Source organism: Callorhinchus milii, unplaced genomic scaffold (assembly GCF_018977255.1).
Source record: "Callorhinchus milii isolate IMCB2004 unplaced genomic scaffold, IMCB_Cmil_1.0 Scaffold3, whole genome shotgun sequence".
Classification (NCBI taxonomy): Eukaryota; Metazoa; Chordata; class Chondrichthyes; order Chimaeriformes; family Callorhinchidae; genus Callorhinchus; species Callorhinchus milii.
Window position 1 is genome coordinate 85,105,559 of NW_024704744.1, and position 25,241 is coordinate 85,130,799.

At 40.1% G+C, this 25,241-nt stretch overlaps 1 protein-coding gene across 1 annotated transcript in view; it reads right to left on the reverse strand.

Annotated features, from left to right (window-relative positions):
* Positions 1-1,308: 1,308 nt before the first annotated feature.
* The window catches only part of LOC103177994 (metastasis associated 1 family, member 3), a 107,487-nt gene continuing 83,554 nt past the window's right edge, over positions 1,309-25,241 (reverse strand). Inside the window, exons 18-21 of the mRNA XM_042333224.1 lie at positions 23,959-23,990; positions 22,981-23,135; positions 9,530-9,557; positions 1,309-1,353 (exon numbers count right to left, since the gene is read on the reverse strand). Coding sequence (XP_042189158.1) covers positions 1,342-1,353; positions 9,530-9,557; positions 22,981-23,135; positions 23,959-23,990 — 227 coding nt within the window. The 3' untranslated portion in view covers positions 1,309-1,341. The remainder of the gene's footprint in view (positions 1,354-9,529; positions 9,558-22,980; positions 23,136-23,958; positions 23,991-25,241) is intronic.

Sequence of the window (25,241 nt, forward strand, 5' to 3'; positions counted from 1 at the left end):
TTGTCTCAATTCAAACAGTGTTATTTTGTGAAATGGCACTGAAACGCCACACTGAAAATACAAACTGAAACCGTGACAACAATGGGAAACCTCATTACGCAATTTTCAGCCCACCTAGACCGATAAACCCTGGAAAAGTTAAACTACTTACATAAATACAACCTACAACACAACATAGGCCAAAAATGTAACTTCCAGCGATTGAACAGGCGAAGGCCAAAGCCTCTGGTATGATTGTTGTAAGTTAATTCTTCAATTTAGGAAAGGATGACTTTTAGTCCTTAGTCAGATAAACTCCATGACTGCAAAATTAAACAAAAAAGTATCTGGAGCCCAATGTAGGATCTATGATTTACAAAAGAAAATTCTTGCCATAAGGCAAAAACAAAATGGCAGTGATAGGATCCTGAGTGGATTAAACCACTTACCTGCCATCTGCTTGGCAAAAACAGTCTTTAAATAACGAATGTTGCACATTTTACACCATTATTTCAACGTCTCTGTCACATACCAATATCAGTGAATCACTGAGGTCAAGTTCTGCCACAGCCCAACCTTAAATGGATTATTCCTTCATAAAGATTATAAATAGAAAGCTTTGACTGAATTTCCATACTCGTTTCGTATTTTCGATTCGTTGGTTTGTCTATTGGAAAGTCAATACATCCATGTTGTGGAGCTGAAGCTTCAGTCATAATCTCAACAAACTCATTGTTAACAGTTTCTTAGCTAAAGCATAATCCAGGAACATTAAAACACTCAAGTACTGAAGTGCAGATATTTCAACAAATACTGATTCACAAATAAAACGTATGTAACTGGAACACAATCAAATGCAAGGATTATTATTATTATTGATATTTGTCCTCAATGTTGTTCAGACATTTGTCAGTCTAGAGAATACACCAGGAAGTAATCTAAACAAAACCACATATAAGATTAGCTACTGGGGAATGGAGTTTGTGATCAAACATTTTCCCCCTCAAATTAAAGACATTAGTTTCTGAACACTTGCTCAATCTTTTCAACATTGAATTGATTTTAAAAAAAGGAGTGAATGCAAAAACCATGAAAGAAATGAGACAGTACAGGAAATCCATATGTTCTGCAGTAGCACTCTTTCACTTTCTACTTGGTGGCCTGGTTGAATCAATCTGCTTGTACACATTGAGTCCACAATGACTGTTGCTGGATCATGTTCAGTCCATGATGACAATTGGACCTGCAGTGCCTGGATGTCTGTATTGCTCTGAGGAAGTAAAGGATAGAGGATGATGTTTCACAGCAACTGGAGTGCAAGGTCTCCTGGAAGATTTCCTCATCTCAGACGGAGACAGAAGCTTACGAATCTTCCTGTATACATGAAAACAAAAGTAACCATTTGGTTAAAAATACAGCTTTCAAACATACTGATCAAACTATTTATGATACAGTAGTGAGATGTAATTCTTTAAAAAACTTTGTTAGCCTCTAGATGGGCCATAAAATATGTTTTGCCCACAAGATATACAGTCAATTTACTTTACAGTATCATGATCAGGTGCTAGATCAAATGCAAGGATTATTATTATTATAGAATTAAAACTCAAAGCTCCTCAAGTTAACTGCCACAAACGCAATCTGATAAAATCTTGCACTTATTTAGTGCTTCACAGAGACACAACACAATACAAAATTACATTTGTAAAGTGACTTTCATGTCGGGAGGACGTTCGAAGGTGCTGAACAGTTAAGGATTAGGACCCGAGCGGGGCATGATAAGGTTGTATTGAGCAGACAGGAGAGGAAGGAAAAATGGAAGGTTGTAAACCAACATCATGGTGAATGAGATAGGTTTCTAAGAAGATTGTGAAGGGAGAAAGAGCAAAGGCAAAGTGATCAGAGAGAGTTGCAGTGAGAGAGGCCATAGTGATTGAAGGGTCAACCACCAGTGGTAGGATGGAGTGGGAGGAAAGTCAAAGGCTGAGACTGAATGGTGAAAAAAAAAGTGTTTATAATTCTAAAAGAATAGACAAAATGAGCGTATAGAACTTATATCTTTGCTGGATTCATCATTTGTGAAAGGACCTCATTTTAAATTTAGGTCAAAGGGGATTTGGACTGACTTGAAGAAAAATATCTTCCCACAGGAAGCAATAAGAACCTTGAATGCACTGCCCCAGAAAACCATATATGAGAAATCAGTTAAGGGTGTTAAGAGAACGATTGATAGATTTTTCTGATTTAAAAACATTAAGAGATAAATGATAGGAAGGTGGAATTTGGAGAGTTTGTAGCATGTGGTCCATAGAATGGACTATGGCAGAGTGGGCTGGGTAAATTTCTCCTGTTCTTAATCTTCTATGTTGCTAGGAAAATATATAAAGGTCAGGATGAAGATCTTATAAGTGATCCACAGAAGCCAGTGTAGCTTTCCAAGCGTGAGGATAATGGGTAGTTGGATCTTACTGTGGAGAGGTATGCGAGCAGAAGTGGCTGAAACTCTTAGATTGGGGTCAGGTCTTGAAAACTATTCATTTTCAGCTTCTGTTTTGATGCACACTAGCACACTAATCATCAGTAGTTATGTGACCCAGACTTCAACAACAGTTTCACTGCAATAACAACAACTTTCACATATGTATAGCACTCTTCATGTAGAATACCGATTCAAAGCACTTAACCTATTGTACAATAATCCTAAATTACTAAGAGGAAAATTGAAAACACAATCTAAAATACCTGCACCTGTATCCTGATGTCCCTTTTCATTGCTTTTCTATCTTGTTTCACCTTTCCCATTATTTGCTTAAAAAGTCTATTTGAAAGTCTACTTGAAAATAAAATAAAATGCTGAAACACTTACCTTGCTTCCGACTCCCACCACCCCAAATGGGCAGTGGGAGAAAATTTGTAGTTTTTAAATAAACTTTGTCAGTGGCTGAAAAATCACACACAATGAGGGGTTTAAATGTGGGTGAATGACAGACAGCAAAAGTCAAGTCAAGTGGTGATGCAGTTTTTGTGTCTAAATCAAGGTGTTGGAATGCTAAGCACGTAAACTCATCAGCAAGCACTACAGAACAATCACATCCAGAAAAGTGAACATATTTCAAGGGTTAAGACCAAACATTTTAATGCTTAACCAGCAGCAATTAATCAATTTTGACTTTTGAACCATAACGGGTTGGTAACCACAGTGCCATTCCAACTGCAAAATGGGATGTCCAAAATAGCTGCGTGTCAACAACAGTGAGGGAAAAGGATATCAGTGAGGGAGCTTTACAAAGAGAAACCTTTTTTCACAGATTGTTGGCACGATCTGGGCATCAAAACTAACCTTTATGGACCAACTGCTCTATGCACACCTTCAAATACCGGTTAAGTATACAACTTATAAAGATGTTATCACACAATAAAGGCTCACTTTTTGAGGGGGGGGGTGAATAATGTTTTTTGCACCACAGTCCCAAGAGATTACTAACATTAATGGCTCTATGAATACAATGGTTTATTTGTGCGGAAAACTCCAATTTGGCATCAAAGGAGAAGATGAGATAAGAAAAAACACGAATGCTGGAAATCTGAAACAAAACTAGAAAATGGTGTAATTGCCATAAAACATTAATCAGTATCTGAGAGATAAATGCAGGTTAACGTTTTAGGTACAAAGCTCTGAGGAACAATTCTAACTTGAATCTGAAAACATCCATCATTTTGTGTTCCAATCTCACGAGTAGATAATGAAGCTGGCAGCTGAGCAGAATTGAATACTGAAAATCTCAAGGGTCTGAGCTCAACTTCACCTAACATGAATGGCGAGGTAAGGGGTCACCATGAACAACTTCCATCTAAAGAACAAGAAGCTTGCACACTCCACAGTTTCCCCTCTCCACTGTGGTTGATTTAAACAGATTCTCCAGTATACGGCTGGCTACAGTTTGATGCTGGGAAATCACATTGCAGTACATCCGTCATGACACACAGCTTGATTTTAGTCAACGCTCTTTGTGACAACTGCATTTCCACAAGTGAATGTTCATTCATGCCATTTTTAAACTGCAGGACCAGCAGCATGCACTGTTGTGCTAGGCTGGAGGAACTGTCAGTTTGCGCCACATCTGCTGAGTTTATATCACTCCACATTGGGGGCGGGAGTGGGGTGCAGGGGTTGGGGGGTTGCTTGCAGCAACATGACAACCATCTGCTATCATCAGACAAGTAATGCACGAGAAAAACTAATAGTAATTTATTTGCACAACTCTGCTGCTCAAATAACAACAGTGGCAACCTTAATCTCAGCTATTTCCCAGTCTTCAACAGGTAGTTGGACAATAGTGTGTGAGAAATTAAAACTTGACTGTTTTCATGGTGCTTATGCTATGTCAAATGTTTTATGGAATGACATTGGGTCTGATAACTGTGGCATTGATTCTTTTCATTATGGAATCAGATCTCTTCTATGCGAATGGAACAGGGGAATCAGACATCGTGAGTTGGACAATGCAGCTGCTTTTCCTCACAAATTGCCTGCAAAGGCGAGCCCGTCTGTACGCAAAATCCAATATGAAAATGGGATGTTTATACTGCAAATAATCTTACTTAAACAGACACATTGTACTTAAGATATTATTTCTGTATTATTAATTAAACCCTACATACCCGAAAGTACCCTTTGTGTTAAACTCATTGACCTGTAACACTTTGCTATACAAGATTTCAAAAGCATTGCCATGTTTTATCTTTAATAAACTAAACATGATGAATTGCCTAGTTAAAACTAGTGAATAAAGGTCAGGACCCTGTCCAACACAGTCTTCTTCTTGTCCTTTGAACTCCATAAAAAAAACACGATTTTGGTATCAGAATTTAGTGCTACTGCAATTACAAATCACTACAAAAGCAAATTCATCCAATACAGAAAGATCTACCGAACGTGGGAGTCAAATGATCTTTGTCATCACTGACCAAATGTCCTAGAAACACTCAGCATACCTGCAACATTAAGTAATGTGTCATGTATCTGCACTTCACCAGTATGAATGCATAGTTATCATTCTGAGTAGATATTACACCTGTATTGAGTTTAAGTGCCTGATGACTCCAGTATAGTGCTTTGTGCTTAGCTTCAACCAGGCAATCACAGGCACATTGAAGGTGATCAATATCTAACCTTTGCAGTGTGACATGATCCTGGTTCAGTCAACTTTTTCACACTTCAAATGACCTTTGTTGGAACTGAATAATCACTCCTAATCACTGCTGGTGACAAATGATTAATCACAGCTTTCACTGTCAAATCCAAAGGCTCTGAATCACAAAACCTTAATTTCTCTTGTATTTTGAAAATATCGAACGAAAAATGACTCAATCTTTTTCTATAAAATAGAAGAAAAATAAAGAATGGACCGAACATTACTTTGAACAGCACCACAAGAACTTTCAGCTCCAAGTTGAATTTTATCTTGACTCATATTGCAATTCAGAAAATGGGTTGATATGGTTCTCCTGCTGTGATAAAAATTATAAAGATGTCTATGAACACTACTGGAGACCCATTAGATGCATTTATATTTTAGCTCAGGTATATATTTTTAGTCTGGGGATTATTATAAATCATTTTTTGACTATCAATTTCAGAGTGTTTCAGATAACTACACATAATAATAATCCTTGAATTTGATATAGCGCTTTTCACGTCTTCTAGACGTCTCAAAGTGTTTCACAGAATATGCTGTAAAGTGAATTGACTGTATATTTGTGGGTGAAACGCGGCAGCCAATTGTGTCCCACAAACAGTCATGGATTGAAAATGACCAATTTATTATTGTTTTTGTTTTTGGAGGGATTATTATCAGGTGTGTGGAGTAAGGAAACTTGGTCCAAGGTTTTGCCCAGCCTGCAATTGAACCCAGATCTCTCACTTGCAAGGCGAGTGCTCTAACCACTGAGCTAAATGGAGTAAACAATGAAGTGGAAATTTCTAGCTTGCAAGAAACGTGATCGAGTTCTGCAGTGATTATGCAATCCAAAGCACTAAAGCATTGTTGTACTATACAGCTGATGTGAACAAAATTTCTTGGACAATTAACAAAGAACACATGGAATTATCAACCAAACCTTCTAACCAAGGTCAAGTGTCAATAACCAGTGTGTGATTACACATATGCCCTGCAGACCAAACTCTTAACTCATCTCCCACTGTGTTCTCTGGGCCATTACAAAATACCAAGAAACAAAGGAAGACTGGGCTTGAGCTCCACTCAACAATTTGCATTTATGTAGTACATAGAGAGAACGGCTCAAATTGCTTTACAAAGACAGAGTGGGAGTACGAGCTTAGGGGGAGACATGGGGTGGGAAGGAGGTAGCTGAAGGCACAATCATAGAGACAGATCTTTGGATGGGTTTGGAAGCAGAAAGAGAGGGAAGAAGTGGAGGGATGTCAGAACTGAGTTCCAGAAGAAGGGAGAATTTGAAGGTAACATACACTCAAAACAAACAATTGTATTCAATAATTACACAGAAGACAGCTATAAGCAGGAAAGTAATATAAATGAAGACTATTACTATAAGTATAAAGAGAGGGGAGGCTGGATTTTTGTCCCTACACAAAGCTTAGTTAAGATGTTACTTAACTAAGCTTGTGTTACTATTAGTGCCTACCCAGCTGTCAATAGCATTTAAAAGAAAAATATGAGGATACAGGAAATGAGCAGGTAAATTAAATCGTGCAGATAGCTCCAGTGGGGCTGAATGGGCCCTATGCTCAAATTTCTATAAGTATCTCAAGTAAAACTGTATGAATTAATATTTGGGAGAACCATGCATAATACATAATACACATGCATAATTCGGATGGTTTGCTAAAACAGCAGCGCAGTTCTCAATCCTGTCCTCTCAACCAAGGAAGGTGAGGGGTGCAAGTAAACTTCATGAAGCATACAAAGGAAACACACTTCATATGAAATGTTTCCTGGGACTGGATACTTTACAAATACTAAAAAAGACTTTTTCAGGTATTAAATGATATAAAATACTAGTTTAAATTACCCATTGGATTCTTGATCAATAACTAGTTCGAAAGCAGACATAACGAGGTGTGCATCTTAAAAAGCAGGGCTCCACATCACCTCCCAAAGTTGGTGCAACACAGCACAACAGCAGTGGAAAGATAAATTCATTTATTAGCTGAAACACAGCTAGATGAAGAAATATTGTGGACCAGACAACCTAAAGGGAAAAGAGGAGAACTCTTGACATTAAAAGAAGTGTTTAATCATATCAGCTTTGCGCAACCATCTCCTCATTAAACACATGATTCAGTTGCTAATTTCACATTCAGCAGGATTAGCATTAAAAACGATATACAGTATCAGCGGTGTACATCTTTATCAACTAGAGGGAAAAATATATGAATTGCATGTCTCCCCTGCATTTACATTTCCCAAAATATGGATCATTTCAACCTGGTCCTTCTTCACACCATTTTTAAACAAAAGTACTAAGAGGAGCTAGAATGCAAGCCTGCTTCAAGTGGTTATGATTGAGCTGTACTAAAGCAAGAACCAGGTGGCTACATGAATTTGTAGTCAATTGGCAAAACAAAAGAGCTGTCGGATCCACTAAAGCCACAAGGAGACATTGCTGAACTGAATTACAACAGAGAGATCAGTCTAGCAAGACAACCTGGATAACCTGAACATGTCACAGTGGGCTCCCATACAATGGCTTCGGTCCTGAGAATAAGAATTGCTTGTTTCGCACACTATCGGCGGGCAGGCCTTCCGTACTCTGCACCCACCCTCTGGAACTCCATCCCGCAGTCCCTCCATCTCGCCCCCTCCCTCACCATCTTCAAGACCCATCTTCAAGACCCTCTTCTTCAACCGTGCTTTCGATCTCCCTGCGTCTCCTCCTGCCCTCCCCCACCCCGACCGTCAGCTCCGTAACTCTGTCTGTCCAGCGCCTTGGGACGTCCTCCCGACGTGAAAGGCTTTATACATATGTAATTTTGTTGTTGTTGGTTGTTTCAAAGTACTGGTTTCAGGTTGTGCGGTTGGCTAGGGGTGATGGAACTGCAACATTGTCAAAGATCGAGTGGCCTGACAAAGAGCATTGTGCCTCTGCTGCCTTATTTGCTACTAGCGCAGTTCAGGATTCAGGAGAACATTGCTTATGGATGGTGATAATTTATACATTTTCCACAGTTGGGTCTCCTTGGGCTGAGCTGGTTTCAGTGGTATATTGGAAATGAGTCGACTCTCCTTGTTAGTGTCAGTGGTTTAGATCCTGAGCCATTCAACAGTAGTTTAAAGTGCTGGTTAATGACAGACTAGACAGCCTGGAACATCGGCAGAACTTGGAAAGACAGGCCAGTCATTGGGGGCAGGAAATCTTCCCACTTCGGTGCAGTTAGCCCTGCCTTTGAGACGTCTTGAAGATGTGATAAGGCACTATATCAAATGCAAGGATTGTTATAGTATTATAAAGCCCTAATGGGTATGATGGTTCCAGTTGAACAAGCAGCAGGAAGCTTGCCAGGCAGTATTTGAAATGGCAAGCTACACAGTTTTACCTGGTTAAACTCCAATTGTACCCCCATGCATATTGTGGGATCCCCCAGCCTAGACTCTTGTCAGCCTGCACCTGATACTTTGCAGGATTAGTTAGGGTTGTCCCTCCAGAAAGAGCGCACACACTCAGTGTAGAGTGCATCTATGGTACTTTTGGTTTGGATACTCTTAAGCATGGCAATGGGTTTCTGCGTGTGTCAGACACCCAGCTGACCAAAGAAAATCTTTTCAACATTAGTGATTTTAAGTTATAGAAATCTGATGAGATCAGTTGGTCCCTAAGCTACTTCTTAGTAGCATGAGGCAAAACAGGATCCCATTTTGTACTTACTGTTGCTATTATAAGAAAGTAGTTCAAAATTCTAATCTGATTTCCAAATGGGAAAATATCTGTGTAAAGCCTGCCTTAAAATGCACTCAGCAATGTTAGTTTACACTACAACTAAAAAAGCTATGATGTGAAAGCTATACTACACTGCAATAAAATCCTTAATAAAGTGTCATTAGATCCTGTCTATACTGGCATATTGCATTAAATATATTTCGATAAATTATAGCATCCTGATGTGTACAAGTTTGATATCAGATGTGTATAAATGGACAGTGATTTTCATTGGTAATGTGATTGTAGTAAAATATTCCACACCAAATAAACACCAAGTGCATTTTCCTTTGAAAAAAAGGAAGCTTATCTTTTAGAAACAATTCTGCACATTATTAAACAATGGGTATGAAAAATACCCATTTAACAACTTAAAAGGGTATAGTCGCTGTTTAGTCATGTTTTCTCTTTCCAACTATCTATCAATAAAGAATACACATTGGAAGATGTCACAGTATGAATTGTGTGCACATTACATGAGATGCAGGCTCTGTCGCTTCTCCCCAAAGGATTGACTATCCAGCATGGACACTGGTATTTGCTGCAGGATGGCTTTCAAGTGACATTAAGTGGTAGGAAGAGCTGGACTTACCGTGAAAAGGTGTTCAACTGCTTCAGCACTGAAATGAAATAAGCATTCAGTCATTTAACAGGAGTTCTTCATACAGACATTTTCTCAGCTTGTAGCCCCATCAAGAGAAAGTGCGTCAGATCTGTTGCTGACGTGTCTCTTTTGGCCAATTAAAACAGAAAAGTTGCAGCCCACTGAGATTACGAGTTAGCTTTTGACAGTCGTTTAACATTTCTTAACAACATCTGAAACAATTTCTTATCTCTCCAAATTTTCATAACATTATGCAGCCATTTTGGCCAACCTTTGATCAACAATATTTTAACAGTACATTTGAACTTTACTAAGGGCTCCAAGAAGTATCCCTGTATAAATTTAACTGAAGATTTGAATCTTCAGTAATTACAAAATGCTAAAGGACATTATTAAAAGCAGCCCCACACAGATTACAATGGATTATTAAATGCGGATCACTAGATAATCCAGTACTGAGCCGCTGATTTCCACCGTAAAGATTTATATAAAAACAAAGCTCTTATTTCATGTTTTCACTTTAACTCGCCCTAGATTTACAGATTAGTATTCACCATCATAATCCTGCGTACAGATATTTGCAAACACAATCATTAAACTCAAATTTACAATCCAACGCAAGCCTCCTGATAAGATTTTAATCCTATCTTGAGAAAAAACAACTGATAAAAATTAGTCATTTGTTTTCAGGATTTTAGTTATTATACTTTAAAACGGTCCATCATCAGATTTGGCTGGACCACATCAAATCCTACCGCTTCGCCCTTGCCTCCGCTACATCGTCGTTCTACTCCAAGACAATCTTGGAGGCTAAGGACGACCCAAAGCTCCTCTTCTCCATCACGAATCAGCTCCTCCACCCACCCTTTCATGCCTCGCCCATCCTCACCTCAAATGCCAACTCTGAGGCGATATTGGACTTCCTCAAATTCAAAGTCGAGGGAATCCGCTCAGCTGCCTCTGCCACTGCATTTGCTAACCCCTCCCCATCTCCTCCTCCCACCCCAGCCCCTAACCACCCTCCACACTTTTGAACCTGTCTCCCCCTCCTCTCTCATCACCACTTTAGCCGTATGAAATCGACCACCTGCACCTTCGACCCCATCACAACCCCTAACCTTACCTCCCCGCTCCACCTCCTTGCCCCTCTACTCACTGACATCATAAACCTCTCCATATCCTCTGGTAATGTTCCCATCCCATTAAAAAACGCTGTTGTCACTCCTATCCTTAAAAAACCCTCCCTGGACCCTTCTCTACTCCCTAACTACTGCCCCATCTCCAACCTCCCCTTCCTCTCCAAGGTCCTGGAGCAAATTGTTGGTTTTCAGCTTCACTCCTTCCTCTCCCGCCACTCCTTTCTCGAACCCCTCCAATCGGGTTTCCATGCCGTCCACAGCACAGAAACAGCCCTGGTCACAGTGACAAATGACATTCTGTCCATCTGCGACCAGGGCTCCCTCTGCCTCCTCGTCCTCTTTGACCTCTCTCCTGCTTTTGGCACCGTCGACCACACTATCCTCGTCCACCGCCTCTCCTCTCACTTCAACCTCCATGGCTCTGTCCTTGACTGGTTCAGATCGTACCTCTCACACCACCTTCACTTCATCTCCACGAACAGCTTCTCCTGTAGCCCCCGGACCATCTTGTGCGGCGTTCCTCAGGGCTCTGTCCTTGTTCCCCTCCTCTTCAATATCTATATTTCCCTCTTGGTGACATCATCCGCAGACATGGGGTCAACTTCCACATGTATTCGGATGACACTCAACTCTATCTCTCTGCTCCCACCCTTGACTCCAGGACCACTGCTGTCCTAACTGAATGTCTATCGGACATCAAGTTCTGGATGAGAGCTAACTTTCTCTAGTTGAACGTCAACAAGACTGAGGCTCTCCTGATTGGCTCCCATCAGCGCCTCCTCACCTCAGGCTCCGACAGCATCACCATCTATGTTTGCACACTCCACCTTGCTAAGACAATCTGGAACCTTGGGGTCTCGTTTGACCCTCAACTATCCTTTCTACCTCACATCTGCGCCATGACCCGCTCTGCCTTCCCCCACCTCCGCAACGTCGCCCGGCTCTGCCACTGTCTCACATCGGAGGCTGCCGAAACCCTCATACATGCTTTCATTACATCAAGGCTTGACTATGCAAACTCACTGCTTGTCGGCCTCCCCAACTCCTCCCTCCACAGGCTGCAGATCATCCAGAATTCTGCAGCCCGTGTCCTCTCCCTCTCACCCCCCATCCTTGCTCAACTCCACTGGCTTCCCATCACACAGAGGATACGGTTCAAGATCCTGGTCCTCACCTTCAAAGCCCTCCACAGTCTTGCCCCACCTATCTCTGCAACCTCCTAACCCCCTACCATCCTGTTCGCTCCCTCTGCTCAGCGGGCTCCAGCCTGCTTCATGTCCCCCACCTCGCTCGCCCTACCATTGGCGGGCGGCCCTTCTGCCACTCTGCCCCCACCCTCTTGAACTTCATCCCTCTGTCCCTCCACCTCGTCTCCTCCTTTGCCACTTTGAAGACCCGTCTCAAGACACTCCTCTTCGACTGCGCTTTTGATCTCCCTGCTTCCCCTCCTGCCCAACACCCTCCCCCCACCCCCAGCTTGGGTCCCTAACTCTGTCTGTCCAGCGCCTTGGGACTTCCTCCCGACATGAAAGGCGCTATACAAATGTAATTTTTTTTGTTGTTTAAAAACCCAAGTTCTTTGTTTTGATGTATGAATATAATCAAAATAATATTCATACATCAAAATAAAGAACGTGGATTTTTAAAGTATCTCATCATGTTAAAACAACCCAAAATGTTTTCTCAAGTAATTACGGTCAACTGTAGGGACTGGTTTTGTAGGTAGGGTCTCAGACACAGCCATGAGATGAATGCCCAAGCCTAGAAGAAAGAACTCCCACAAAATACATAGTTACTACAGTTTATAATATGTGTTGTGAAGCGCTTTGAGACATCTCGAAGATGTGGTTAGGAGCTAAATCAAATGTAAGGATTATATAAGTCTCTTTTTCAATTGTGTAATGGGATCTTTACTCTCTATCTGACAATAAGCAGAAAAGACCTAGACTTAACATTTCATTCAAAAGACTGCATCTCTGACAATGCAGACCCCTTGAACTTGACTTAAATGCCAGACTATGAGCTCAAGTCTCTGACATGGTGCTTGAACCAACAATCTTCTTATCTACAGGTGACAGTGTTGCCAAGTGAGATAAGGTGACACTTATTTGTGGATGCTTGACATTTTGGGTAAAGCCAAGTAATAAGAAAGGAATTGAAATTTCCACAATTTTGTTCAGCAATCCTTCCTGAATCTAGGACTTAAAATAGATTAAGTATCTTGAACATTGAAATGCCTTGCCCAGTATCATGTATTTTTGTAGTTTATGAACTGCATGTCACAACTATTTCAAACACAAGCCACACAATCTCCTATTTGAAATATCCTATGTTAAATCTTGTAACAATATCAAACAAAAAGCCATGGCCAATTTGTATTTTGGGAATTGTTGGCTGGATACTGAGAGAGTAATATGGGCTCTTTAGTGTCCACCTGAATAAGCAGACTCAGGTTAACATCTCATCCAAAGAACAACAACAATGTTCATGAAGGCATCAGATCGAATCTTTGATAGTTTCCAAGTTAGCTGTTCTTAGCTGCGGCAACTGTGGATATTTTACCATTAGCATCATCTATGCGCGAGAAAAGAAATCAAGTCAGCATTCCTGAGCCGCTTTTGTATGGATACTGGGGGAGGGCAGGTTCAAACTTTGCTGCAATAGCTCTCACTATCGACTAGTTTGCCAGTACTCACTCTAAACAAATGCAGATGAATAATGGCCAATGGGGTGACATACCAGAGAGTCTATGCCACTTCAATATGAGTCACACAGCCTTCAGGCAAGATTCAAACACAATTTGGAAACAAAATATTTAAATCAAAGTAAATAGACTATGCTGATATTCAGCCCAATTTCCCTAGCATATTAGAAAAGACAAATATTCAATATTCAATTCTCCCTGAACTGATAGACAAGCACAAATCTGCTGTGATGATTTGAACCACTACATCACCCTCAACAATAAACACAAATTGAGGTAAGCAATTTCCATTCTGCATGTTAACAGCATTAAGCATTTCCATTGATTTCATTTTCTAGGGTAGGATTAATAATACTTCAAAGTTAAGTTTTTTTCCAAACAATAACCATGGCTTAACAGCGCCGGAGCCTGACTCCGAGCCGGCGGGAGGGGGGCATGGTAAGCATGGTCGAACAGGAAGGTTTACGAGCAGAAGCGCCAGGTGATGGAGTGAGGAGTGAGGAGGTCGGAGAATTAGGGAGGTGGCAGAGAGTGAATGGATTTGAACATGAGAATGAGGATCTTAAAGTCGATCCGATCGATGATGGGGAGCCAGTGGAGTCTCGCCAGAACTGGTGAGATGTGGCTATGGAGTTTGGTCCAGGTCAGTATGCGGGCAGCAGAGTTTTGAATGAGCATATTTCCCATCATAGAAACAGAGATTTTAAGCCTAGAAAGAGGCCATTCAGCCCTTCATTTCTGTGTTACTGTTGCCTATTTGCTCTATATCACTTTCCTTTAATTAATCCTATTTACTGTCTGTCAGATGTCAAGTCCTGGATGAGAGCCAATTTTCTACAGCTGAATGTCAGCAAGACTAAGTTCCTCCTGATTAGCTCGCACGCTGCACCTCAGGCATCGGCAGCATCACCATCCAGGGATGCACACTCCATCTAACCAAGCCAGTCAGGAATCTGGGTGCCTTGTTTAACCCTCAACTGTCCTTTCTCTCCTATACCTGTGCCATGACCCGCTCTGCCTTCCCCCACCACCGCAACATTGCCCGAAACCGCCCCTGCCTCACCCCTTAGGCCATTGAAACCCTCGTACACGCATTCGTCACCTCAAGGATCGACTACGGAAACTCCCTCCTTATTGGCCTCCCCAGCTCTTCCCTCCACAAGCTGCAGATCATCCAGAACTCTGCAGCTCATGTCCTCTTCAGCACCAGGGTCCGTCACCCCATCAGCCCCACCCTCACCCAGCTCCACTGGCTCCCCATCCCTCAGAAGATAGAATTCAAAATCCTCTTCCTCATTTTCAAGGCCCTCCAAAGCCTTGCCCCCTCCTACATCTCTGACCTGCTAACCCCCTATCCAGCTGTCTGGTCCCTCCGTTCAGCAGGCTCCGGCCTACTCCATGTCTGCCGCTCAGTGTTTAGAGCACTCGCTTTGAGACGTGAGTTCAATTCCAGGCAGGTCAGGGCGAAACCTTGGGCAAGTTTCCTTACTCCACACGCCTCATAATAATCCCTCCAAAAAACAAAAACAATAATAAATTGGTCATTTTCAATCTACGACTGTTTGTGGGACATTGCTGTGCGCAATTGGCTGCCACGTTTGCCCACAAATATACAGTCAATTCACTTTACAGTGTGTTCTGTGAAGCGCTTTGGGACGTCCTCCCGACGTGAAAAGCGCTATATCAAATGCAAGGATTGTTATTATTATTATTACATTGGTGGCTGGAGTTTCTGCCTCTCTGCCCCCACCCTTTGGAACTCCATCACACAATCCCTTTGTCTTGCTCCCTCGTTTACCTCCTTCAAGGCACAACTCAATACCTTCCTTTTCGACCGTGCCTTCGGCCACCCTCCTACCTTTCTGCCCTCTCTCAGCCCAGCTCTGCCCCCCCACCCCCCCATCCGCTCGGGTCCTGATCCCTGACTGTTCATCGCCTCGGGACGTCCTCCCGATGTGAAAAGCACTTTACAAATGTAATTTTGTTGTTGTTACAGCTCTTTCCCCACATCTATGACTATTTTTACTTATGCAGACATCAATTCTGTACCTAACCCTTCTCCACAAAGTTATGTGTAGGACTCTACAACATTGAATGAAAAATGAAACACATCTACTTGAACATAATGCAATTTACACCCATTACCCTATGTAACCTTATCTCACACACACATCTTGTGCAATCACCTGTTCATCTATATACACATAAGGCAGTTATCTGCGATTCCCACAGTCACAAATTCTTGACTGTTGGAAAACTGGAGGTGGTCATCCATCTGTAAAACAAAAAAGTCAAACATAATCTGCCCACAATAATAGTTAACATCCCATCTGAAACACTGAGTTGTATTTCTTGTAGTAGATAGATCCTAAGGGCTATTTGGACCTACAATAAATTGGCTCTGTAAACAGTGGACTTTTACCTTTGCAGCTCATGTCCTCTTCAGCACCAGGCTCCGTGACCCCATCACCCCCAACCTTGTCCGACTCCGCTGCTTCACATTCCTCACAGGAAGGCTTTGCCTGCTTTACTAAATAAATTGTTTCACATACCTTTTTGTGAGAACCTGATCATTCTTAGATGTGAGCAATTTCCTGAACTGTGTACAATGTATATTCGTGTGCGAACATGCGTGTGCAAATGTACACAGACAACTAACCATGGAAATGAGATGTAATGTGATAATGACTAGAACAAATTTCAGTCTGGATACAGCAGGCACCAACAGATTTTCACATCTGTTTGGTTATAACTTCCTACGTGCTTATAATTCTCAAAGAATGATCTTGCAATTGTTTGATTTAATTTATAATGGACTCTTACAGAGAAATATTTAGCATATCTATAAGCAACCCATAATTACTCTCAAACACTAATGAACAGTGGTAACCAGTAGAAATGGCATCGGCTGATCCTGGTAATTACTTTATAAATGGTATCGATTTATAACTACTATAGCAAGTTTATTCTCAATCTCAAGACACTCTGTCAACAACCTTGTGTTCATTAGCAACAGTGGGGAAATGCTGTCTTCTTGAAAAATAGTTCCCATTGGAGATAGCCTGGGCCTTAGCATTAAGACCATACAGTACTCTTAAAATTTAAGATCGTGTAGAATCTTGGAAAATTCTTAAATGGAGTCTTAATTTTAAAGTTGATCTTCCAAGTTATTGAATAAAACTATGAAAGACAGCTGTCAAGTTAAGAATAAATTCTTTATTATTAATTTTATGAATTTTCCAAAATTCCATGCAATTCAAAGTCAATAGTCTAAAGACAATGCAAGTTTGTAAAATACCATGAGAAAGACAGAGAATTCTTAAAAACAAAATAAGTTGACAGTGAAATTATACAATATATTTTCTTGGGATAGAGAGGCGGGAAAGAGAAGAACAACTGAATTATAGCTGTAATCTACAAATCCCAATTCTTTCACCAATCCCAGTTTTGCAATGCATACCTAAAGTGCATTGAATTATATCTCTGAGCAAACAATGCAAGATTATTTTACACAAAAAGCCAACATACAGGGATATACATTTATACATTTGGGTTCCTAAATTCATTTTGAAATAGTTTTAATATTTTACAGATCTGTTCTTTCCTCAGTTACTGCTGTAATCCTTGATGTAAGAGCACGTTAAAACACGAGGTAAGAAGGTACTTAATGTCTTCTGGTCAATTACACAGAGAAGAGAAATACTATGATGGGTTTTAAGGATTTAATGCATCAACAGCTTACACAGTACTAAACGAGAAAAGGCCAACTAAAACATCAAAGTAACCCTAAAGAAGTCATGGCGCACAAGTCAACTCAATTTCTAATGTTGCAGTAAGCGTTAAACTGTTGAAATAGTTTCTTTTTAATTACTTACCCCAATTCTATTAGAATCCCTTTGAGTTAAAACAGAATTTCTCATTTGTAGAGCTGCTGCCAGGTCTCAGCTCGTGTTGCTCTGATACCAGTCCTCAAGAGTACAAGAGTTATCTGATAATTTTCCTCCCCCACTAGCTGAGGGAAGCTGTCTTTCTGTCTGCCTGTACCTCCCCACACACCTCCAATCAACAGCTTGGCTCAGATCAAGTTTGCACTTTGAGAAGAGTTGAACTATGCACTTGTGTCCCATAAATTTATTCCTTGGTCCAATAATTACATTCAAAGCCTGGCTTATATACAGCATAAAAAACTTGAGAGTATCCTGGGGCAAGTCAAAAGAATAATTATAGCCAGAGTTGAGAGAAGTAATTTTACCAAATCCAATCCAAAACTATTCAGATGTCATTGGCCTGAAAAAGATGACTAGTTCTATTGTTGCCTAATATAGTTTTTCAGTGCACTACGACAATGCAACACATGCTTGCCTAGAAGAAACGCCTCTTAACTGTGAGTGTTTAAAGAATTAGTATTTTTGATTCTATACCATAGAAATTTATAGCACAGAAGGCGGTCGTTCAGCCCATTGTGTCAAGCGTTGAGTTGGTTTTATAGAATGATAGTATTTTAAGTGATTCAGATTCCCCACCATCATCATGATAATCACTGGTTATTTTTACAATGCTGATTCTTGTTGAGTTGCTTTCATGAAGTGCAGTGAGTGTCAGCAACAAAGAGGACTTATAAATAAAAAGCTTTTTGAAAAGAAAAAAGAAAGACACTCCAAAAAGTTCTGTTCATCACCTACTTATTGCCTAATGCTTACTTCCACTGACCGCCAAACCTTGCTTCAGTGCATCAGGCACATCATTATAATACTCCATGTCCATCAAAAGTAAAAACTTACATTTATATAATTTGTGAAAAAAAATGTGATCACTCAGTCCATGACTGCTTGTGGGAAACTGCTGTGCAATTGGCTGCTGCGTTTCACCCACAAAATATACAGTCAATTCACTTTACAGTATATTCCGTGAAGTGCTTTGAGACATCTCAAAGACGTAATGAGGTACTATATCAAATGCAAAGCTTATTATTTTATTATAATATATAAAAACAGAAGTTGATGGAAAAACTCAGCAGGTCAGGCAGCATCAATTGAGAAAAGTGGGATTACGTTTTCGGGTCGATGACCTTACATAGTTCTGACGAAAGATCATCGACCTGAAACGTTAACCCACATTCCACTCTCCTTAGATGCTGCCAGACCTGCTGAGTATTCCTAGCGACTTCGGTTTTTATTTCAGATTTCCAGTATCTGCACTATTTTGCCTTTCGTTTAACCTATATTTATACAATGCTTTTCATCATTCTTTTCGAGGTCTCCACACAACAGTTAGATAATCAGATTCTATGCCTGTCAATTATAACACTTTTAGTTGTGGAGGAAGGAAACAAAAGAGGGTCTAAACTCTAGAGGGTTAACAATCCGGCTCAAATTAGTTGGTGTCTTACACAGGATCAGTTCAGAGTATTATTAAAAGCTGTAAAAGCAATAGAACAAATATTGAATGGCAGAGTACTTATCAGGTCAGCTCCTGCTTGCAAGAGAAGCTGTATTCAGAGCAGAACTAATTATATTAGACATGGAACACAATTACTAGATCAAATAAACTGCTTTACTCAGTTCTCAAATTAAATTGAAGCACCGTTTACACCTTTAGACTTCACTGCCACAACATTGAGCTAAAACAAAATGCAGCCTCAGAACTGTTGAATCCTGCTTTGCTAAAAGCTACCATTTTATAACTGTTGCTTGTTGGGTAGGGCAAGTTTACTAAATTTGGTATAACATTCGGTGAGTTTCCTCCTAATACAAATACTATTACCTCCAAAGATGTCGCCAATGTCAACAGGCCATTGATCACCCCATCTAGGAATAGTACCTGAGAAGATTGCCTGTGGAGATTGTGATACAGCTTTTCTTTTACAATTTTGCTCAAAATCCATTTGAGTAAAATAGAGTCATCAAAAAAATCTGAACCATGGGGTTCAATAGGCAAATGCACCATGTAATACTGAGCCAAATATACTGGGACTTAACAAGAAAAAGCTGACTTAAAGCACTTCTATTTTTTGATCGCAACAAGTGGATGGTTTATGGCTTTTTCCTATAATCACAATCTACTTTTATCTTATTATTAATTACATAGAATTGCATAGAACATACAGCACAGAAACAAGTCATTTGGCCCAACTGGTCTATGGCGGCATTTGTGCTCCACATGAGCCTTCTTCTGCCCTTCCTCAACTAAGCCTATCAGCATAACCTTCTATTCCTTTCTCCCTCATGTACTTATCTAGCTTCCCCTTAAATGCATCTATATTATTCACCTCAACTACTCCTTGTGGTAGCAAGTCCCGCATTCCCACCACTCTGTAGGTAAAGACTTTTCTTCTGACTTACGATTTGATTTATTTGTGACTATTTTATATTTATGGCCCCTGGTTTTGGTCTCCCCCACAAGTGGAAACATATTTTCTATGTCTACCTATCAAAACCTTTCATAATTTTAAAGAGCTCTATTGTGGAGTCCTGTAGCTCAGTGGTTAGAGCACTCGCTTTGCAAGTGAGAGACCTGAGTTCAATTCCAGGCAGGGCGAAACCTTGGGCAAGTTTCCTTACTCCACACGCCTAATAATAATCCCTCCAAAACAAAAACAATAATAAATTGGTCATTTTCAATCTACGACTGTTTGTGGGACATTGCTGTGCGCAATTGGCTGCCGCGTTCGCCTACAAATATACAGTCAATTCACTTTACAGTCTATTCTGTGAAGCGCTTTGGGACGTCCTCCCGACGTGAAAAGCGCTATATCAAATGCAAGGATTATTATTATTATTATTAAATCACCCCTCACCCTTCTCTTTTCTAGAGAAAAAGAGTCCAAGCTTGTTCAGCCTTTCCTAATAGGTATAACTTTGCAGTTCCGGTATCATCTGTGTAAATCTCCTTTGCACCTTCTCCAGTGCTTCTATATCCTTTCTACAATATGGGAACCAAAATTGTACACAGTACTCCAAATGTGGTTTAATTAAGATTCGATATAAGTTTAGCGTAACTTCCCCGCTTTTCATTTCTATCGCTCTAGAAATGAACCCCGCTTGGTTTGCTTTTTGGGGGGGGCCTTACTAACCTGCATCGTTACTTTTAGCGATTTGTACCACTAGATCCCTTTGCTTCCCTACCCCATTTAGATTCTTCTTTTCCAGGCAGTATGTGACCTCCTTATTTCTCCTACCAAAATGCACCACCTCACATGTGTCTATATTTTATTGATTAATAAAATAATGCAACCTGGTGTTACCTTGAAACATCCATGCATTAAGGAGTTGAGGTTTCAGCTTGCAACACAAGGTGATTTGAGAAATTCTCACAAGGTTTAACTTTGCTGCACCGCATATCACAGGTCAATCTGCACTCTGTTATATAATAATAATAGTGTTGGCAAAGTGTTTTCCAATTACAACAACAATTTCTAGTTAACACCTTTCACATAGGGAGAACATCTCAAATTGCTTTAGAAAAACTGAGAAGTCCAGCACAAAGAGAATGATTTTTTTTTAGACTGGTTTCAAAAGATTAGAGAGGTGAGGGAGGGAGGCCAGGTTGAGGGATTTTGGGAACAGTTCTATAGGGAGCGGGCACAGAAGCTGAAAGCACACCTGCTAATGGTGGGCAGAACCGGGACAGAGGTTAATGAAGCCAAGGAATTGCTGAGGGAATAGGTTTGCAGGAGTTCACTGAGGTAGGGGGGGATTTTAAAGGCCCCTGGATGAGGATGTTGATTCAGAAGCTGACAAGCAGGCCATTGGAAAAGTTGATCTGGAAGTAACAAAGGCAGTGGATGAGGATTTCAACTGAGTGGATGGTGAGATAGTGGCAGAGTGGATACATCTAAAGGGTAAAATTCTGTAATGAGGATATGTCTTGATAGAAATGAAAACAATTTTAAAATGAACTACATTACAATGTGAATGATTAATTAATATGTTGTTTAGAATTCTGAGAGGGCACAATAGTACAGCTTTACCTTGCTTGCAGTGTGTTAAATGAAGTTAACGTTAATAAAGAGGATTATTACCTACAAGGAAAACATTAATTTATTCCTTAAGAAATGTTCCTCTTTTCCCCGAGCAAAAAAGTAATTGTAATGGAATTAGCCTGACAAGCAGGAGTTTGAGGATTCAGAACTTCCCAGTATCTAATATTCCTCCAGAGTAAGCGGCACAAAAAGCAACCTTAATAAAATGTTATACAAACACTCAGTAATAGGCAGAGGGAGTTTCTGTATAAGTCTTCTCAACTCTATGTTGAAGTTCTCTGAACCACAGTGGAGATGTGTGTAGTTATTGCTTTAACCTTGCTGTTGGCAAGACCAGGGTTTTTACAATTTAAATTTAATTGTTTCAATCAACTATCAAGTTTCCCCTCCCAATTCTCTGGCTGTTTTGCCCACAACATATACAGTCAATTCACTTTACAGTTTATTCTGATAAAGACGTGATAAGGCACTAAATCAAATGCAAGGATTATTATTATTGTTATTAAAATGTGGCTTATTCCAAAGCACTCCTGAACCAGCTAACAGGAATCAGAATATTTACAGCAATAGGAGGTCATTCGTCTCACTGAGCATGTGTTGGTGCTGTTGAAGTTATCTTTTCTAATCCCATTTCCTTGCTCTTTCCCCAATACACTTTAATGTTATTTTCCCTCAAGTGTTTATCTATAGAAATGAAAGAATAGAACCGACTGATCTGAATCTAATTTTCTATCCCGAACAAGACAGAATGAGATCAGGAACTCACCATGTAGGAAGCAGTTGGTGTAAAACCTGCTTCGTACACAGTTAATTGTATTGCAGTGATTCAGCACAGCAGTGCTTGAACACTCTGGATGATCGAGAAGCGGGAGTTTGGATCATTTGTGCGATTTCCAAACACCACTATCATCATAGGGGGAACATGCTGAGCAAAGGACACGTACCTCACACAGGAGCAATAGTCACTTCGGGCAACTTTCGTACATTGTCCATCAGTTAGTTAAAGTCAGAATAGATGGCTATCACAAGCACTCAGCCACACATAGGAGGAGCCAATGTTATTAATTTAAACTTATGTTCCAAGCAACCAAGCAAGTCCCAGATAGCCAATTGATTGTATAACAGAGTGCTAACACATAAAAAGATTAACTTAAACAGCAATTTGACCACAAAATATATCAGGCAGAAATCCTGTTATGTTCCTTCCTAGCAGCCAAGCAAGTCCCAGATAGTTCATTGATTAATTATTAACAGAGTGCTAATACATGGTCCAAAATGTCTACTACTACAACAACAACAACAAAATTACATTTGTATGACACCTTTCACGTCGGGAGGATGTCCCAATCTATACATCTATACTGTACCTACACTCTACTATCTGGATTCTGTTGCCAAGCAGTAGAACTAAATTTTAAAAAGGCTAAAGAAGGTCGAATGGCCTCCTTCTGTGCTGTATAATTCTATGATTCTATGATAAAGACGATTAGAGGTAGTGCTCCTTGGATTCTTTAGTTTGGAATTGGAAACTTGGGTCGGAATTTAGCAGCTTTTAGTGATGTGCAATTTTTTGTGTTGGAAGTAAAGTATTCTACTGTGTAACCACAAAGCCTACCTGGTTTCCTCAGTAGCCATATAAAAGCCATCATCAGGGGGATCGATCCAGTTGGGCCCCCGTCTCTTGATCACGGGAATGGTGCCAGGTTTGATTACGTTAATGCCGGCTGACATCCCTTTTCCATTTACTAGGTATGGGAAATGCCCAGAGTTCTGAAACAAACAACAGTGAGCAGAACAAAGATATAAGTCACTTACTATTTTATTTTTTGCGACCCGTGGACCTTGGCTCTCTTTATCCTACAGAATCTTTACAGTATCCTACAGAAACTTTTTAGTATATTCTGTGAAGCACTTTGACACATCTAGAAGACGTGAAAAGCGCTATATCAAATGCAAGGATTATTATTATTATTATTAATCCATATAGATTATTCACAATGTCCATGTCACAAACAAAGGGCTCTTTTTTAAAGTATGACTGATCTTTAGTCTCCTGCAAACCTACTCTCTTGGCCACTCCCTCTGCTCCACCAACTTCAGCCTGCTCCATCTGTTCTTCTGAATTATCGGCAGGTGAGCCTACCTCCTTAAACGCTTTACAGAAATTCCTCTATGTCATTCTTTTCCTTTTTGCTTTCAAATGACTCCTGAAGATCTATCTCTTTGACTGGGCTTTCAACCACCTCACCCCCAACACCCACCACCATTTCCTCCTAGCTTGGGCTCCCATCAATCAGTGTAAAGATCTTTGAGACATTCTCCCAATGTGAAAGGCACTATATAAGTGTGATTTTTTTTATTGTAGCTGCATCGGAATCTAGTTTACTTGCTCAAGTTTTGACATGGGCCTTGAACCCATAACATTCTGACCCAGAAATGAAAGTCCTACAACAGAATCAGGAATTACTTTTTACTCAAAATTTGGACACAAAATTATCAAAGTTCCACTCATGGCCCATAAAAATAGGTTCACACTTTGATTTGTTTGACAGATACAATCTGATGGCATTACTGAAAAAATAAGAACACTCACCATTAGTGGTCCTTGCACTTGGCTCGGAACATCTGGAAAATCAAATGAGCAAATTTAAGTTAAATTCCCATACCTTGTTCAGTCAACTAGCTATGATTGTTCGTACGTTCTGGACCGATGATGCAGAGGAATTAACAAATTAAATCTATTGCAAGCTAATTTAACAAAAGCATTTTAACAAGTAAACACAAAATGAATAAATGGCTGCAGAAATGAATGATGGCTGATAAGTTACACGTTTAAAAAGGCACTCTAATATGTATGGGAAGCATTCAAGATGTATTTGAACAGAACACAATACCAATCAAAACCTGTCCCTTATAAATGAAATGTGCAAGTGATAATACACAACTATGCAGTACAGTAATGCATACTGACAAAAAACACTCAAACATGTGCCGTCCCTTCCTTTCTGGTGCTCCATGGACTCTTACCAACATTACATAGCAAAGTGAAGTTTAGCCCCTATTTGCAAAGAAAACAAATGGCTGGTTCACATTGTATTGCTCAACTGTGGAATTCCAATCCCCTTAATTGTAGTTTAATCTGAATTAAAACACACATTTTCACCAAATGGATAAATTGAGACTGAACTGCTAATGAAATTCATTAATGAATATTTTTAAACATAGTTTATTTAAAGGAAAAGGAGAACTGTCCAAAGATTATAGATTGTGGCTATCAAGGCATGGTCAAATTGCTGGCTGGATTCTCAGAATACTGCACCAATATTTCACATTGGCATTTGAAATACGAGTTTGTTTTTTCTGTGTACTGACAATGGATAGACGCTCCAATGCATAAATCTTCTTAATGCAAGCATCTGTTATTAATGACCTATACCTTATAAAAGCATGAGGCAGTAGTTATTACTAGAGCCATTGCATATGGAACCTTGTCTGTATATTTGTCAAGCTGCAGAATGCATGATTCTCATCCCCCACCATATCCATGGGTGTTTCCTAAAGATGAATAAAAAGGTACTGTCCTGTTTATTTTTATTTTGAGCCAAATTTTTAAACAACTTTACGAAAATACTACTGGAAGAGTTACATTTTTCAAAATAATGTATGTAAAAGTCTTCAGTTCTGTGATTATTCTAACCCACATCTAACAATTAATATTATGAGTGAAGGTTGTCATACTAAGTATTTCTCCTTCAGTAAAGGGCGAGAAACTGGGGGGGTAAGCCTGCTCGTCTGAGGTTCTCTCAGCATTCGTGGCAAAATGAGAAACATTCCAATTACATTAATTGGGTATTTTGCCATAGCGGCATAGGAATG